The sequence below is a fragment of the Rattus norvegicus genome, chromosome 15 (genome assembly GCF_036323735.1).
Source record: "Rattus norvegicus strain BN/NHsdMcwi chromosome 15, GRCr8, whole genome shotgun sequence".
NCBI lineage: Eukaryota > Metazoa > Chordata > Mammalia > Rodentia > Muridae > Rattus > Rattus norvegicus.
The window spans coordinates 13782935-13797326 of record NC_086033.1 but is presented as its reverse complement, the minus strand read 5'-3'; the positions used below and the strand labels follow the sequence as shown (position 1 = coordinate 13797326).

Below are 14392 nucleotides of genomic sequence, written 5' to 3'. Positions count from 1 at the left end.
AAAAACACGTTTTCTATTAATGTAGTGTTTTATTTTGTTCTGTTCTGTTTGGTTTGTTTTGTTTTAAGCTGGCCTGAAACTCACTCTGAAAACCAGGTTACCCTCAAGTTCAAAGATCCACCTGCCTCTGCATCTCAAATGCTTGAGCAACAGGCAAGTCCCACAATGCCCAGCTCCTTAATATAGTATTTAAATATCCTCAAGGTCTGTAAACCCAATGTTTGATATTCTGATGGGATCTTTGAAGAAATGAACTATAGCCTGAGTCCTGTACTTTTGAGTTCTCACCTGTAAAATCAAGGTAGCAACTACATCATAGACCTGAGATGAGGCTTCTGTGCGTGTTGACCACAGTGCACATGTAAGCTATTCATATCAGGATTCTTTAAAATATTTATATCTTTATTATATATATTCATATCTTTCATTATATGTCTGTGTGGCAGTAGCACCTGCACATGATCACAGAAGCCAGCGGTGCTATGTCCCCTAGAACTAGAGTGACCCATCCACCATCGATTATGGGAACAGAATTTGGGCCCTCTAGAAAAGCAGCATGTGCTCTTAGCTGCTGAGGCTTCTTTCCAGCCCAGTAGCTGGATTCTTGGTGTCAAACACCTTTCTTCCCACTGCCATTGAGTTGTACTGCTTATGTCTCCAAAATGCTGGCAGTTTTCAGTGTTCTGCAACTTTTTTTTTTTTTTTTTTGGAAAAGCAGTAAAATCACCCCTCAATCTTCCTTATTCAGACATACAAGCTGAATGGGATTACGAATTGGGATTTTCATTGGTTTGTTTTCTTTCACAGGCTTGAGTCATTTTCTTCCTTTTATTTCTTATATCATTTCTCCCTGCCCTTGAAGGAATGAAGTTTTAAGAGAATAATGGCCCATGTCTTTTGCTGAAGTACTTTAAAACAAAACCTTACCCCTAAATATATCAAGGTACACCTCATCTCTTAAGTAAAGCACTGGTTTCATCATACCAAAATAGCATGGAGACTTTACTTTGGAAGTTTCCATTTTAAGAAGTAAATTTTTTCATTAATAAATGACAAAGCTTACTATTCCAAATATTTTATACTATAAAAATTGTTCTTATGCATTTATAACAAAATAAAACCCTCAAAGGTGTATAGATGTGAGTTGCTGAGATCATTAACTTCTGGTAGCAGAGACAGGTGTGAAGCCAGCTTCCTTCGACTTCTGTACTCATGGTCTCTCTGCTACAACATGATATGCTTAAAACACAGCTTGGCTCGATCTCAGGTCACAGTCAGTCCTGTCACTTGAAGTATTCAGGTCAAGTCCGGAGGACTCACTATCCAGATGTGGGGAGCGGCTGTGGCAGCGGTCCCAAGATGGCGCCCGGGACTGCAGCTAAGTCTCATGACTAGCACCTGACTTCCTCACACACCTGAAACTAGCCACGTCCATTGTGAGAGCCGCGCAGGCGCACCATGATGCAAGATCAGGCCACGTGACGTGGACCTATGAACTGAGATTATGCAGTCTGGACTGAGGAGGCAGAGTTGAGGGAGGATGTAAGGGAGTGTGCTGGGGGCTGGGAGAGAGAGAGAGAAGAAAAGAAAAGAAAGATTGCTGCTCGCATGCAGAAAGAAAGGTTCCTGAATAAACCGCCTTGAGAAGAATGTCGTGGTGTTGCTCCTTTCTGCGGGACAGAGACAGAAGCGACATCCAGAGACTCTGAGGAAGGGATATGCTTCCATCACAAATGACAGAAACACAACTATTACCATTGCCGTGTTTTCCAAATAAACTGAGGTTAACCACTATGTCCTAACACATATTTAATTTAGAACAGAGGTTGAACCTAGCCATCATCCTGATTTTAGACCTAAAACCTTGAACCCAGGTGGGCATGAGATTTGGGTTGTATTCCTACTTCTTGACACTTAGAGTTTGGAGGCAAAAGATAGGAAATGAAATAAAGTCACTAATGTGTTTTTGTCCACAATAAAACAAACCCTAAAACTGACATCGAATCTCAAAGTAGCCTTTGGGAGGTCATCAAATGATGTATAAGAGCGTCACCAGTGAAGAGAAACTCCTCTGAAGGTGTCGTGTCCAACCAGGCTCCTCTACCTGTATATGTCCTATAAATTTTAATGCTTCTTTTCCATTGGCCTCTCAGCAGACACATGGTATATGTTTCCTTGTATATGCTTACATGTTAAATACCTAGAACATCCTTACCTCCCGATGTTTCTGGAACTGAAAATGCATAGTGCAATTCTTGAAATTTGGGGCTAAAATCATTGTCAGGAGCAATCTCCACAAGGATTGTCACAGTCACTGTAAAATTGAACAGCAAATTAATACCTTTTTGTTGTTTTACTATACTAACTACTGAAACATGTCCCCAGTGTCAGAATTAGCAAAGGATTATGAAACTACAACCGGAGTCTCTCTACCTCCAAATGCTTGGTATTTCCACAGACTCAAAGATTGAAACAGTTGGTTCCCATGTGATGTTATCATTAGGGAAAGCTATAGAACCCTTAGAAAGAGGATTTTTCCTTGGATGAAAGGGGTAGGGGGTTGGGTTTTATAACCTAGGTCCTCTTCCTGTTTAGTCTCTGCTACATGGTTGAGGATGCAATGTAATTGGTTTCATCCAACTCTTACTGCCATGCTTACTATCCCCTAGTAATCTAGATCTTTCCAAACTATGAGTCAATCTTCCCTCATGCTACTTCTTGTCAGTTATCTGTGACAGCAACAAGAAATATAAGACAAGATCCAGATGAATTCCATGGCTAGCCAAAACAGTTTAACAAAAATGTGTAAGGTATTATGCTTTATATTTTATTTTATTAATACATATATATGCAATATAATATATTTATCCAAACGTACATATTTTCTATAAGAGAATTTATCATAAATTTCTTTGGAACAACTCTCCCATTGGTTAACTGAGGTGACTTTCCAATAAGTCTGTGATTTCCTACAGTATGCTTTTAAAGCTTTCTCAGAAATTCCATGTTTAATGTTTGAAATTAACGTAAATTCTATGGTCTTAAGCCAGTTTTCACTTCTAGGAAGCTTAATTTCCTCATCAATCAACAAATCAGTCAATTAAGTCACTGTTCACCTCCTACACCACAGTATAAATATGAAGTCAAAGGGGATTATGATAAAAAAATTTTTCAAAGGAATATAGGTTATCACAAAGGAAGTTATCTCTGGCCAGCCACTTTGTTCAGTAGGTAAAGGTGCCTACTCCCAAGCCTAATGACTTGGATTCAATCTCTAAGACTCATATGGTGGAAGGAGAGAATGTACAGAAAGCTGTCTTCTAACTTCCACATGCACACGATGGCATGTCTTACCCCTCCCCACACAGATACAAGCAAATCATTAAGTGTAGTAAAAATAAATTAAGGATTTGTTACAATTTTTGCAAATTGCCAGTAAAAGAAATAACTGTACTTTGGGCTAACGAGCTAAGGTTGGCTATTAGAGTGTTGTTGAAAAGAAATATTTTGATATTAAAACATAAAAGGAAGCAACTTGAAAGCAGAGAAAATATTTCAAAGTAAAATTAGAGCACCACATGCAAGACATTAACTGGGACAATGGTATTACTGCCTCAGTTTCACAGGAAAGAGATTAAGATGAACAGAGCTAAGTTCATGGTCTAATATTACAAAAGTGAAACTTCTAATATTACAAAGGAGTAGATGTCAGAACAGGCTATACTAGCCATTAACATCTCTGAGATAAGAATGTGACAAATACCAAGTTCTCAATTAAATAAGAACTAAGAGGATTTTTTTATGGCAAGACTTCTTAGGGTTTCTGCTATGCTACTGTTTATTTCGAATCTCCAGGCAAGCATTCTTCCCAGATTTGTTCGGCCATAAAGTTCTCCTTTATCAGATTATCTATAGCATTCATGTTCAAAATAATTCTGGTATATTGCCTCTCCTAGAACTCTGTGTGACATACAACAAATAGTAGAATTCAGTCTGAGATCTATAGGACCTTTATTTCAGACACTCAACAGCGTCCTTCAGCTTCTAGCATATGCTACCAGATTCGCTTTCAAGGATGGTCTCCACAGCTTTCATCACAAGCTCGACAGTAAACATGATCCCTGACATGTTTAAAGCATGCCGTTCTACAAAAACAAATAATTATTTTAGAGCCATATATTTCTTTCAATAAATCAAATACATCAAATATAAAAATGTATATGTTGCAATAGCAGGTGCTGTTTACAGCTCTACCCTACTATGATTTTTATTGCATCCATAAAGACTCCAAATTGTGTGAATTAGCCAGCCTATAAAACAGAAGGAATGAAATTTGCAATGTTGTAAGCATATTTTATGAGCAATTACTGTGAATATGTTGGTGAGTGAAGACCAGAGAAGATATGTTACTGAAAAAGACGTTTTATCTCTGCCATGTTCAAGACAGGTTCAAATCTGGTGAAATGGGCAAGTTATTTATCTACAAGGAAAAAAATCAATCCAAAAAGTCACTTTGGCCTATATGCAGACTTCTTCAAGGTGCTCTACAATGTCTTCAGAGAAAATTCAAGAATACTTCTGGGCAAGATATGATGCTTTATTCCATTCCCCAAAATAACACATTTTCCAGGAAGCTGTGTAAGTCTACAAACCACCATTTTTAACTTAGCGTCTGTATTAGGTACTTTCCTGATCGCTGGAATAAAGAAGATACTCAAAAGAAGCAACTTAATGGAGAAAGGATTTTTGACTCTTGGTTAAAGCTAGAAAAGTGAGGCAGGAGAGAGTAGTGGACATTTGCTCATGTCTCAGCAGATTGGGGGACAGAAAGCAGGAAGTATGGTTAAGATATGATACCCATGACCCACTCCCAGTGATTCCAGTGACAACCACTTTCCAGAAGTTCCACACTGTCTCCAAAACAGTGTCACCATCTGGGGATAAAGTGTTCAAACACAATCCTGTGGGGAGCATTTTATATTCAATCACAGCAACTCCAGTAAAATTTTTACATCATCAAGTCAAGGAGGATTAAAAGCATCGTAGGTGTGCTGATTACAGTTCAGACTTAAGTACTATTTGGCTGCAAACACATAAATGTCTCATATAATTTCACACATCTGCATACATAAAAGACAAGCTACTCTTTTCTATTTGCTTCAGGATCCATCTCGACCCAATGATCAAGGCAACTACCATCAATGATTCAGAGTTCTCACAAGAGAAAAAAACCCAACCGTGACCTTTATTCTAGACTCTCCTTTACCAGACAACACCTTTCTACCATTAAACTTGAGGTTCCTCCCATGAATTTTGATTTATCAGTAATGAAGAGATACTTGTAACCTGAAATTTCTGAGGAGATCCACAGAAAAATCTCTACAGCCCGTACCTCTCCAAAAAGTCTAAAATTGCTGATGTGTAATTGTTGAACAAGTACCACGCCTTAGGAAAATTGATGCATGCTTTCATTTTACCAAGAACAGGAGACATTTAGCACACCAGCTCCTAATCGGTCTGCTCTGGATCCTTAGCACCTGACTCAAACGTGTATGTCAAAAGGATAGTAGTTCACAATCAGCAAAATTGCAAGTATTAAATCCCTAAGTGCCAAGTGTTTTATAATCATGCTGTCTTGGCAAACTGAATCTCACTACATCAAAGATGTATTTTTCATAGGCCGGCCCGAAATGGTGGAAATGTTATGACAAGACGTTATGTGAGGGAGAAGTAGCCATACCCTGCACATTCGTCAGGTTCATGAACTGTAGAAATTGGCAAATAGCTCATGGCTTGTAATAATAACAGCTTAATGTCTTGCAATGTCATTCAAGGAAAATGTATTTAAAGCAACAATACGTGTGGGTTTTGGGTTGCCTGATATCAAGCTCCTTCCAAGTCAAATGTACTTGGTATTATTTAGCATAATCAAATATATATATGATCAATTGATATATAAAGAATCACACACACACACACACACACACACAAGAATCAGAACAGGAACCCACACCCTCTTGCACTTTTAATGCTACAATCAATAGCCAGACCATGATATAAGAACTCTATATTATTTAAGGTGCTGCTAAGAGATGTAAAGGCTTCCCAGGGATGGAATTTCCACATCAGTCCACCTCTTTCCTCCAATGCGATGAAGGCTTATAGCACACCGACCAGCCTTGAATAGTCTATAATGATTACCTGTATGGGATGGATGTAGGTCATCAAATACTGAGATCATCATTTCATAAATGTGTCCTGCCGCAACCATCTCTGGGTTTTCATAATCCAGCTCTTTGGTAACCTTATAGAACAACATTATTTCAGTAAAATGAATTTTTAATCTGTGTTACATACGAGGGGCGGGGCTGACTATGATTTGTGTATGCAGTCCGAGGAGAACTTGCAGAAGTCCATTCTTTCCACATTGCAGATACCCAGGATGGAACTTAAATAGCCAAGCAGGCGCCTTTATCCAGCGAGCCACCTCACTGGGCAAGAATCAAAACTTCTAATGTGCATGTTTTAAAATGTCAGTCTGTAAATGCTAAGTGCTGGGCCATTTTTATTTCGGAGGATGACATTTCAGAATGTGCGAGTCCAGCAGCAGCTGAGATATGGAAATGAGCATTTTGGTGGAACAATAGGACACCACAGTCCCTTCCAGAATAGCTTAATTTTGGAGGGAACATTCCAGCATATGTGTGTGTGTGTGTGTGTGTGTGTGTGTGTGTGTGTGTACGTATGTCTGTATGTATGTATTAGCATTGCATGTTACATGTGCTGCTATAGGCGAATTGAAATACTTTGAATGAACATTGTGTGGGAAGGCTCGCCTAAATAATTACAATTCCAGTCTGTATTACAAAATTACAAAATGAGTATCTACCCAGTATGTACCTGGTTCTGTGCCCAAATATCCAAACTTCACAGTCATGCAAGAACTTACCTTATAGCTGTAGACTTTGTCAAAAAAATTGGGGATCAAGACAAGAGAAAGAAAGGATTCATCTGTGTGTTTCTTGATCATATTTTCTAGCTAACACCAGGAATAGGTTGAGGGCAGCTGGTGATATTGAGGTGTGGGGTAAAGAACTATGAAAGCTATCACAGATTGACTCTCTGAAATAAATGCCATGAAAATCAGGGCTTTGGAAAAGGAATTTCTTCAAGGCAAAATCATGTGCAGAGAAAGAAAAGAACCTACAGTCTTCATACTCTGCCAGTAGAAAATATGACACGCTTGAAAAGAAGCTGGCTTTACTGACTTTTAGTGCCAGGAGAGCAAGCCATCATCACACATGCTGTCATACAGACTGATCTCTAAGGAAATCATCGGGTGTTCTCAGCTTCTGATTTCCCCAGCTAAGTAAAAAGTGAATTGTTTTACGCTAATTATAAAAGGAGAAACTGATGGCAGTAACAAGAAAGTACTTACCCAAGTGCCTTCTGGTAAGACAGCAGAGGAAGTCACAATTCTCCTCTACTGTACCAGGACTCTGCCTTTGGAACCTACTAGCACTGATCCAATCGGCCATGACACGACCCAATTCCTCGGGAAAGCTCCCTGGAATAGCAGCTACTGCGACTCACCTGAATGAAATTTTTGGCATCTGGCACTTGCTCAAATAACCGTCCAGAACCTACAGGGCCAGAACTTGGAGCATAATGAATTGTGTCAGGAGGTTTGTCAAGGTCATGGCATGAGACCTTAGCAACAACTGTGTCTTTTGCAATCTCCTCCTTGCCTGTGTACCTGTTTAATTGTTCAAGAAAAAAATCAATGTATATAGGCGTTCTCTTATAAAGCCATGCCTAAACATCCACTAACTTAGATAATGTCTATGTATGTGCCCTGATAATCCTGGAGCAGACAGACCCTCCTTAGAGCGTCATTTAGGCAACTATTTCCTAGGAGTGCAATCTGATATAGCTACTGTGCAAATAAGTATGAACGTTCCTCAAAAAATTGAAAATAGAACTACTATGTGACGGCTACCTATGAACAAAGACTCCGTATCCTACAACAGAGATATTTACACATTCAGATTTATTTCGGCTGCCATCACAGTAGCTAAGAAATGAAAGCAGCCTTGATGTCCACCCACTAATGAATGAAAAACATAATGTGGTACATATTCCTGGTGGGATTTTATTCCGTTGTAAATAAAAATAAAAATTATGTAAATTTCAGGGAAATAGATTGATGTGGAAATTATTGTATTAAGTCTCAGAAAGACCAATGTTCTCTCTCACATCTGAATCACCTAGCTTCATATATAGGAAAGTGATGTAGGTGTAGGCCATGAATAGAGAGGGAGGTTAGAAGCAACAGAGGTCTTCAGGAAGGAGAGAAACCGTAGAAGAAACAGAAAAAGTGGGTTCTCAGGCAGATGGCCAGGGTGTGGGGGAAGAGAAGAAAGAGCAGAATAACTACATGGAAAGACATGCAGACCTCTTCTCCACACATCAAAAGCCGAAAGTTCTGAAACTTGGAATTCTTCACCACTTACTTGGCATCAAACCCTGTCCCTGCATGAAACGTTTGCATCACAACTTTGTCCTCACTGTCAGATCATTTCCTTCCGTGGACAGTGATTTAAGCATGACCATCTACTATGCTCTCACTTAGAAAGTTATACAGTGTATGATGCACGAACCAGGGTTACATTTTTAAAAGTCAAGGGCAAAGTCTGTGTGTTTGCACTGTGTGTGCAGGTACACGTGAGTATGCACGTGCATGAATGTGCACGTGCACACATATGCGCATGTAGGTGAAGCCAGAAGACAATCTTGGATACTGCTCCTTAGGGACTGTCCACTATTTTGTTTGCTGTTGTTGTTCTGTTTTATTTTGTTTTGAGACAGACTTTTTTCACTAGTCTGGAACTTTCTAAGTAAGCTAGTCTGCCTAGCCAGTGGGTCCCAGTGACCTCCTTGTCTCCCCTACTCTACCCTCAAGGGCTAAGTATTCAAAAGCTTGCTACCACACCTGGCTTTTTTACATGTGTCACGGGTACTGAACTCAGGTCTTTGTTCTTACAAGGCAAACACTTTACTGAAACAGGAACGAAGTCTTTAACCAGAAATCTCTTCGCTGGTAAGGGTTTCTGGTGAGAACCAGCATGCATAATGAAGGATATTGTGAGATAGCAGCCACTCAGCACTATGCCAAGATGGTCCCCAAAATTAGTTCATTACTTCTTCACACCCATTCTTCAAAGAGATCTATTGGCATGTCATTTTACAAAGCAAAACAGAAGGGCTTCAGTTAATCATGACAGAAGTAGAAGCATTACAAGCCCAGATCTCACTTTCGGATCTTGGAAACTCAACTTTCCATCATAGAAGGACCACTAGGCTATCTGTGAGGAACATTTCTGAGTAACTTGATCAGCCACATGTCAGAGCGAGCTGATAAATACAATGGTCCTTTCTCTCTATCCAATCTGAGTTCTTGCTTCTGCCTACTCCCTGCTCACCTAATCAGATATTGATCACAGAAAGGAGGGTTGTCATTAATGCCATGAATGTAGGTAGCCACTGGAATTTCTGCACACCTCTGATCACCATCACATGCCTTAATAGAGAAGAACAAAGCACTTGCAAATCCAGTTTTCTCCACATCGAGACGGGTAGTCGTAACCACGGTCCCCTTCTCTGTAACAAAACAGCACATCCTGCTCAGTGGGACCAGATTGTCACTTTTAAAATTATGTTGTCACATGTATAGCTACAGAAAAGAGAAAGTAAAAGTTATGCCCTACTCTCTAGAATTAAGGAACTGATTCAAAGTGCATGCACAGTGTTAAATTATTTATCGTTGAAGTGCACTATAAATCGTATTATAGTAATAGGTAGGAAAACAAAAATGTTTTCACTTAGAATATAGAAGACTCTCTAGAAGAGATCCTTATTCTAGGAGTTGAAGGTTACATAGCAGAAGGAAATATCAGTAAATGGGAGACAATTCCTTGCAAAGAGAGCCACAGATAAAAATGCTCCTAGAACATAACTTGTTGTTATTCTTCCAGTCCTTAAATCCAACCAATATTGACTGAGAGAGAGTCATCTATATAGCAGGTATATATTACAGCTACTAGATTCAGTATGATGACATAAAATCTCCATATTTATGGAATTTATATTCTAAGCTTGGATATAGCCCTCAATATGTATTAAAAAATTATGTTATTTTGAAAATGAACTCTATAATGTGATTTTTTTTTACAGATAATAATGTCTACTGGTCAGGCGCTTCAAAAATGCAAGGGCAGGGTCTCAAGGCTGACAGCCTACTTGCTGGCTCAGAATAACAGGCCAATGAAGAAAGAATCAGGGCAGCATGGGGGTGCTGTGAAAGGGCAGCATGGGGGTGCTGGGGGAGGGCAGCATGGGGGTGCTGTGAAAGGGCAGCATGGGGGTGCTGGGGGAAGATCACATGGGGATCCTGGGGGAGGGCAGCAATGGGGGTGCTGCGGGAGGACAGCAGTAGTTGAGAATAAGACAAGGGCCAGAGAAACAGGTTCCCAGTGTTAACATAAGAAAACTGAGCCAAACTTTAAGTGTAAACAACAAATTGAGAGGCTCTTTGAACAGAGAAGAAATATGGCCCAGTGTGAGTATTTGAAAGCTCACTGTGGCTCTGTGGAGATGCATAGCAGCTAAGTGTAAAACAGGCAGCCCATCTAGGAGCTCCATACAGACCAGGATGTGAATACAAGCAGATTGTTTAGGAGGAAATCTAGGGCAGCGTGACATGGGGAAGAAAGGCAAGGGGAAAACACTCCCTACACAAGTCCATCATCAAGCCAGTTCTCACTGTTGGCAGCAAGAGCCTCATGTCACTCAAGAATTCTGTGAGCCAGTGTGAATCGTACTGAGAAGTGTTCTACAGCAGGGAAAATAGCTGGAGGATTTGTACACCAAGTCATGGATAGCAGACTTCCTCCTTGTCCAGCCTGGGACTTGTGGGGGGAAAGAAAACAGTAATGAAGCTGTCATATTCCAAGATGGAAAGTTGGAACCAAGCTTACTACACGAGCAGGTATCACACTGCCTCGCCCCAGACCCCATGATTGAATAGGAGGAAAAGACAACTCTCCCAAGTCAAATCAGGTTCTTCCTCATGAACATTTAGCCCTGAAGTAGAAAAGAGTTGATTAGGTCTAAGAAAGTGTGCTAAAAGGGCATATAAAGTGTAGAGTTAATAATATGACTGACAGTTATGAAGAGACATGCGTTAGCAGAGGAATAAGTTGGATGCTGACTCTGTAGAATAACTCATCAGACATTCCCAAAGTCTCCCCCACAGCCCTCCAGAAAGCAGGTTGGCGGGGAGGGTGACAGAAATACAATTGCTTAAACCCACCTTTGTCCACTGCAAAATAATCATCCACTGTATCTAGCCCAAAGGTCAGATCTCCTAGGTTGTCATCATCAGCTGCCTGGCACATTGCAATCATCTTCCCAACCGGAATTTCTTCATCCAGTGTGAGGTTGACTTTGTGGTGCAGAGTTGAGTTTGTGGAGAGAACACTCAAGACCCCGTTTTCAATATTGAACAAGCTTGTTTTAAAAGAAACGGTTATTAGCATGGTGCTGAAGGCAGACAAACTGGGTGGTGTGGTAGCACAATGGAAACCATATCAAGTATCTAAACTACACACTGATAGCTTAGCTAGCTACGGGTTACTCAGTCTTCCCTGAAGACACTTTCCTAGGAAGTCGGGACCATGTTCGTCTCCATTTAATAGATGTAAAATTGACAGTTGAATAAAGAACTTCCAGAAGTAAACACCAAGGTGGTCCCGAGAGGGTTAGACCACAAGCCTCTTTGTTCTAGGACCTGGGTGCATGATCACTGTGCTCGTAATGTTCTGGTAAGTGCTATCTTTACAGAAATGCTGACCTCAGTGTGCTTCTGTACTCCCTGATTACAACACTGACTAGAGTCTCCCTGAAGAGAAATAATAACTAAGCCATAACTCAGATGTTTGGGGTGCACTGCATGAATAACATCTTATGTTCTTCCAATTTCAATATACTTTTACACTTTATGTATTTTTGGACTCTTTTAATGTGTTGGTTGTTTATATAATGCTTTGTTATTTTCATTCTCAGCTGGAAAGAAAATAAAAGAAGGAAGGAGAGACTAACTTTTCAAGGTCATATGAGGTAATATGTTCCTTACCTGCAGGCAAGAGTAGGGTCCTTATCGTTGACATTGATGAGGAAAATCTTCAGATTTCCTGTAGCAAACAGTCCTCCAGGATCAACCACTTTAATAATCAGTGAAAAACTAAAGACACAGACACAAAAAAGACAGCTAAGACTTTCTGACAAACAGCGGGCTTCTACCAAAGCAGGATCTAACAGACAAAACAGACACAGCAATTGATTCCTTTGGTTAAGATCAGTGCTCCCAGTTATCTGAGCAGTTGGAAATAGCTCACACTTTGTAAAGAAACAAATGAGTCAAATCAACTGACAGAAGAGGCTATGGTAACTTTCAAACAGTGTGCCAAGTGCAAGTTTGGCAGTACGTATACTAAAGTTGGAACATACAAAGATTAGCATGACCCTTCCGAAGGATGGCACATAAGTTGCTGAGGTGTTTAAATTTTTTCTTTACAGTTTGTTAATTTCTATAAAAGGGAGTATGGGGGGCCTATGGAAATTCCTTATCATTTTGTACAAAAGTCACTAATAGCTATGGGTTTGTACCCTTTAAACAGTGATTTCTTTTATTAAAGTAACAGGTACCAAGGACAAAGTCTTAGGAGTGATCCAGTGTGGTAGTGTCCTTGCTGTCCAGCCATCCTGGAGGCTGAGGTGGAGGACAGAGATTACAAGGCTATAAGAGACTTAAACAAACGAATAAAACAGGAAAAAGCCTTCAAAACAAATTAACATCAAAATAAAGAAACGTCAGGATGGTTACACAGTTAATGAGGTTTTCACAGAGGTGAGGGAAGGAGAGGAAAATGAAAATTTACTTCTTCAGTGACGAATGCTCTCATCCCTAGATGGTGAACCCCTGCAACCATGACTCAACTTTCCCAGTGCTGCTCAGATTTGATCCCAACAAACTCCAGCTCTAAGCAAATTGAGACATCTCCTTTCTTTAGAAAAAAAACTATTTAACTTGAAATATACCAGTAATTGACACCAAAATGAGCATCTTCCTTCTCTCCAGACCAATGTGCAACCACTTCTCAACTTCTTATTTCAAAGTTTCTCTTACGAGAAATTGATAGTGTATAGGAAAATTACTGACAAAAAACAAAAAGTCTATCTACCTAAAAGAATGAAGACATTTCAAGAAATAATTCTAGCCAAGCATGGTGGCCCATTCCCTTAATTCCAGCACGTGAGGGACAAGTTGATTTCTGGGAGTTAAAGTGCAGCTGGTGTACATAGTGAGTTTCAGACCAACTAGTACTCCAGAGTCAGACCTTGTCTCAGAGTAATATAATTCTGAGAAGTCTTAACTACAACAGTGGGGAAATGGCAGGAGCACTATTCATAGCATGATAACTCAAACTCAGATATGGTTTAGGAGAGGCTGGATGAGGACAAGTGGGTGGAGTCACAGCGATCCTCCTAACATCTTCATCAGGAGCCAAGCAAGTGATTTCCTATTTTTCCTTTCAAGAAAAGGATTTTGATATTTTTAAATTTAAAAATCACCAATGAAAAGAATTAAATCCGGGCTAGGGAGATGGTTCTTGGGGTAAGTTGCTTGTCTTTACCCAAGCTGGGTCCCTAGAACTCAAGCATCAATCAATGGAAGAGGACATTCATTTCAGGGTGTGCTTCTCAGGCCTCTGAAAGTGCCCCGTGGCATGTGTGTCCCGCCACCCACTATATGCAAAACAAAGATAGCTATCAAGAAAGAGAATTGATGAGAATCAGTTGTTATCTGAAATTTTTCTTATTTCAATAAAGGTCAACTAAGCAACCCAGGCAACTCTGCAGCGAGAAAGGGATAGAAGGACATGTCCTAGGAACAGGGAATGAACGGCCATCTTGGCCACTCAGTCGTTAGTACTCCCATTCTGCAATGAGTGCTTCCAGTTTCTACTCTTGTTTCCTCTGATTTAAGAGGTAATAAGAAAAAACAAAAAAAGAGAAAGATTTTATTAGAACACAGAAAACAGTTTCTTTCCCAAACTTTAATTAATTTTCATTTGCTAACAAATCGTAAGGCTTATAAATATCTAGGGTGTTTTGGTTTTGGTTTAAGATTGTATCGTGTAACCTAGGCTAGCCTTGAACTCACTGTGTACTCAAAGATGATCTTGAGATTATGGTCTTCCTGTCTCCCCTCCCTGGTACTGTGACTATGCATGTAGAGTAGGATTCCTGGTTGATGCAGTTCTGGTGATCA

The 14392-nt window shown here is 39.9% G+C and overlaps 1 protein-coding gene and 1 pseudogene across 2 annotated transcripts in view; one reads left to right on the top strand and one right to left on the bottom strand.

Annotated features, from left to right (window-relative positions):
* The window catches only part of Cdhr18 (cadherin related family member 18), a 90444-nt gene that overhangs the window by 23607 nt on the left and 52445 nt on the right, over positions 1 to 14392 (bottom strand). For both annotated transcript variants that reach the window (NM_001308479.1, XM_063274070.1), the window contains exons 6-11: positions 12194 to 12301; positions 11372 to 11568; positions 9483 to 9660; positions 7594 to 7756; positions 6202 to 6304; positions 2216 to 2314 (exon numbers count right to left, since the gene is read on the bottom strand). In NM_001308479.1, the coding sequence (NP_001295408.1) occupies positions 2216 to 2314; positions 6202 to 6304; positions 7594 to 7756; positions 9483 to 9660; positions 11372 to 11568; positions 12194 to 12301 (848 nt within the window). The remainder of the gene's footprint in view (positions 1 to 2215; positions 2315 to 6201; positions 6305 to 7593; positions 7757 to 9482; positions 9661 to 11371; positions 11569 to 12193; positions 12302 to 14392) is intronic.
* LOC120097202 (U6 spliceosomal RNA) lies at positions 12528 to 12628 on the top strand (annotated as a pseudogene).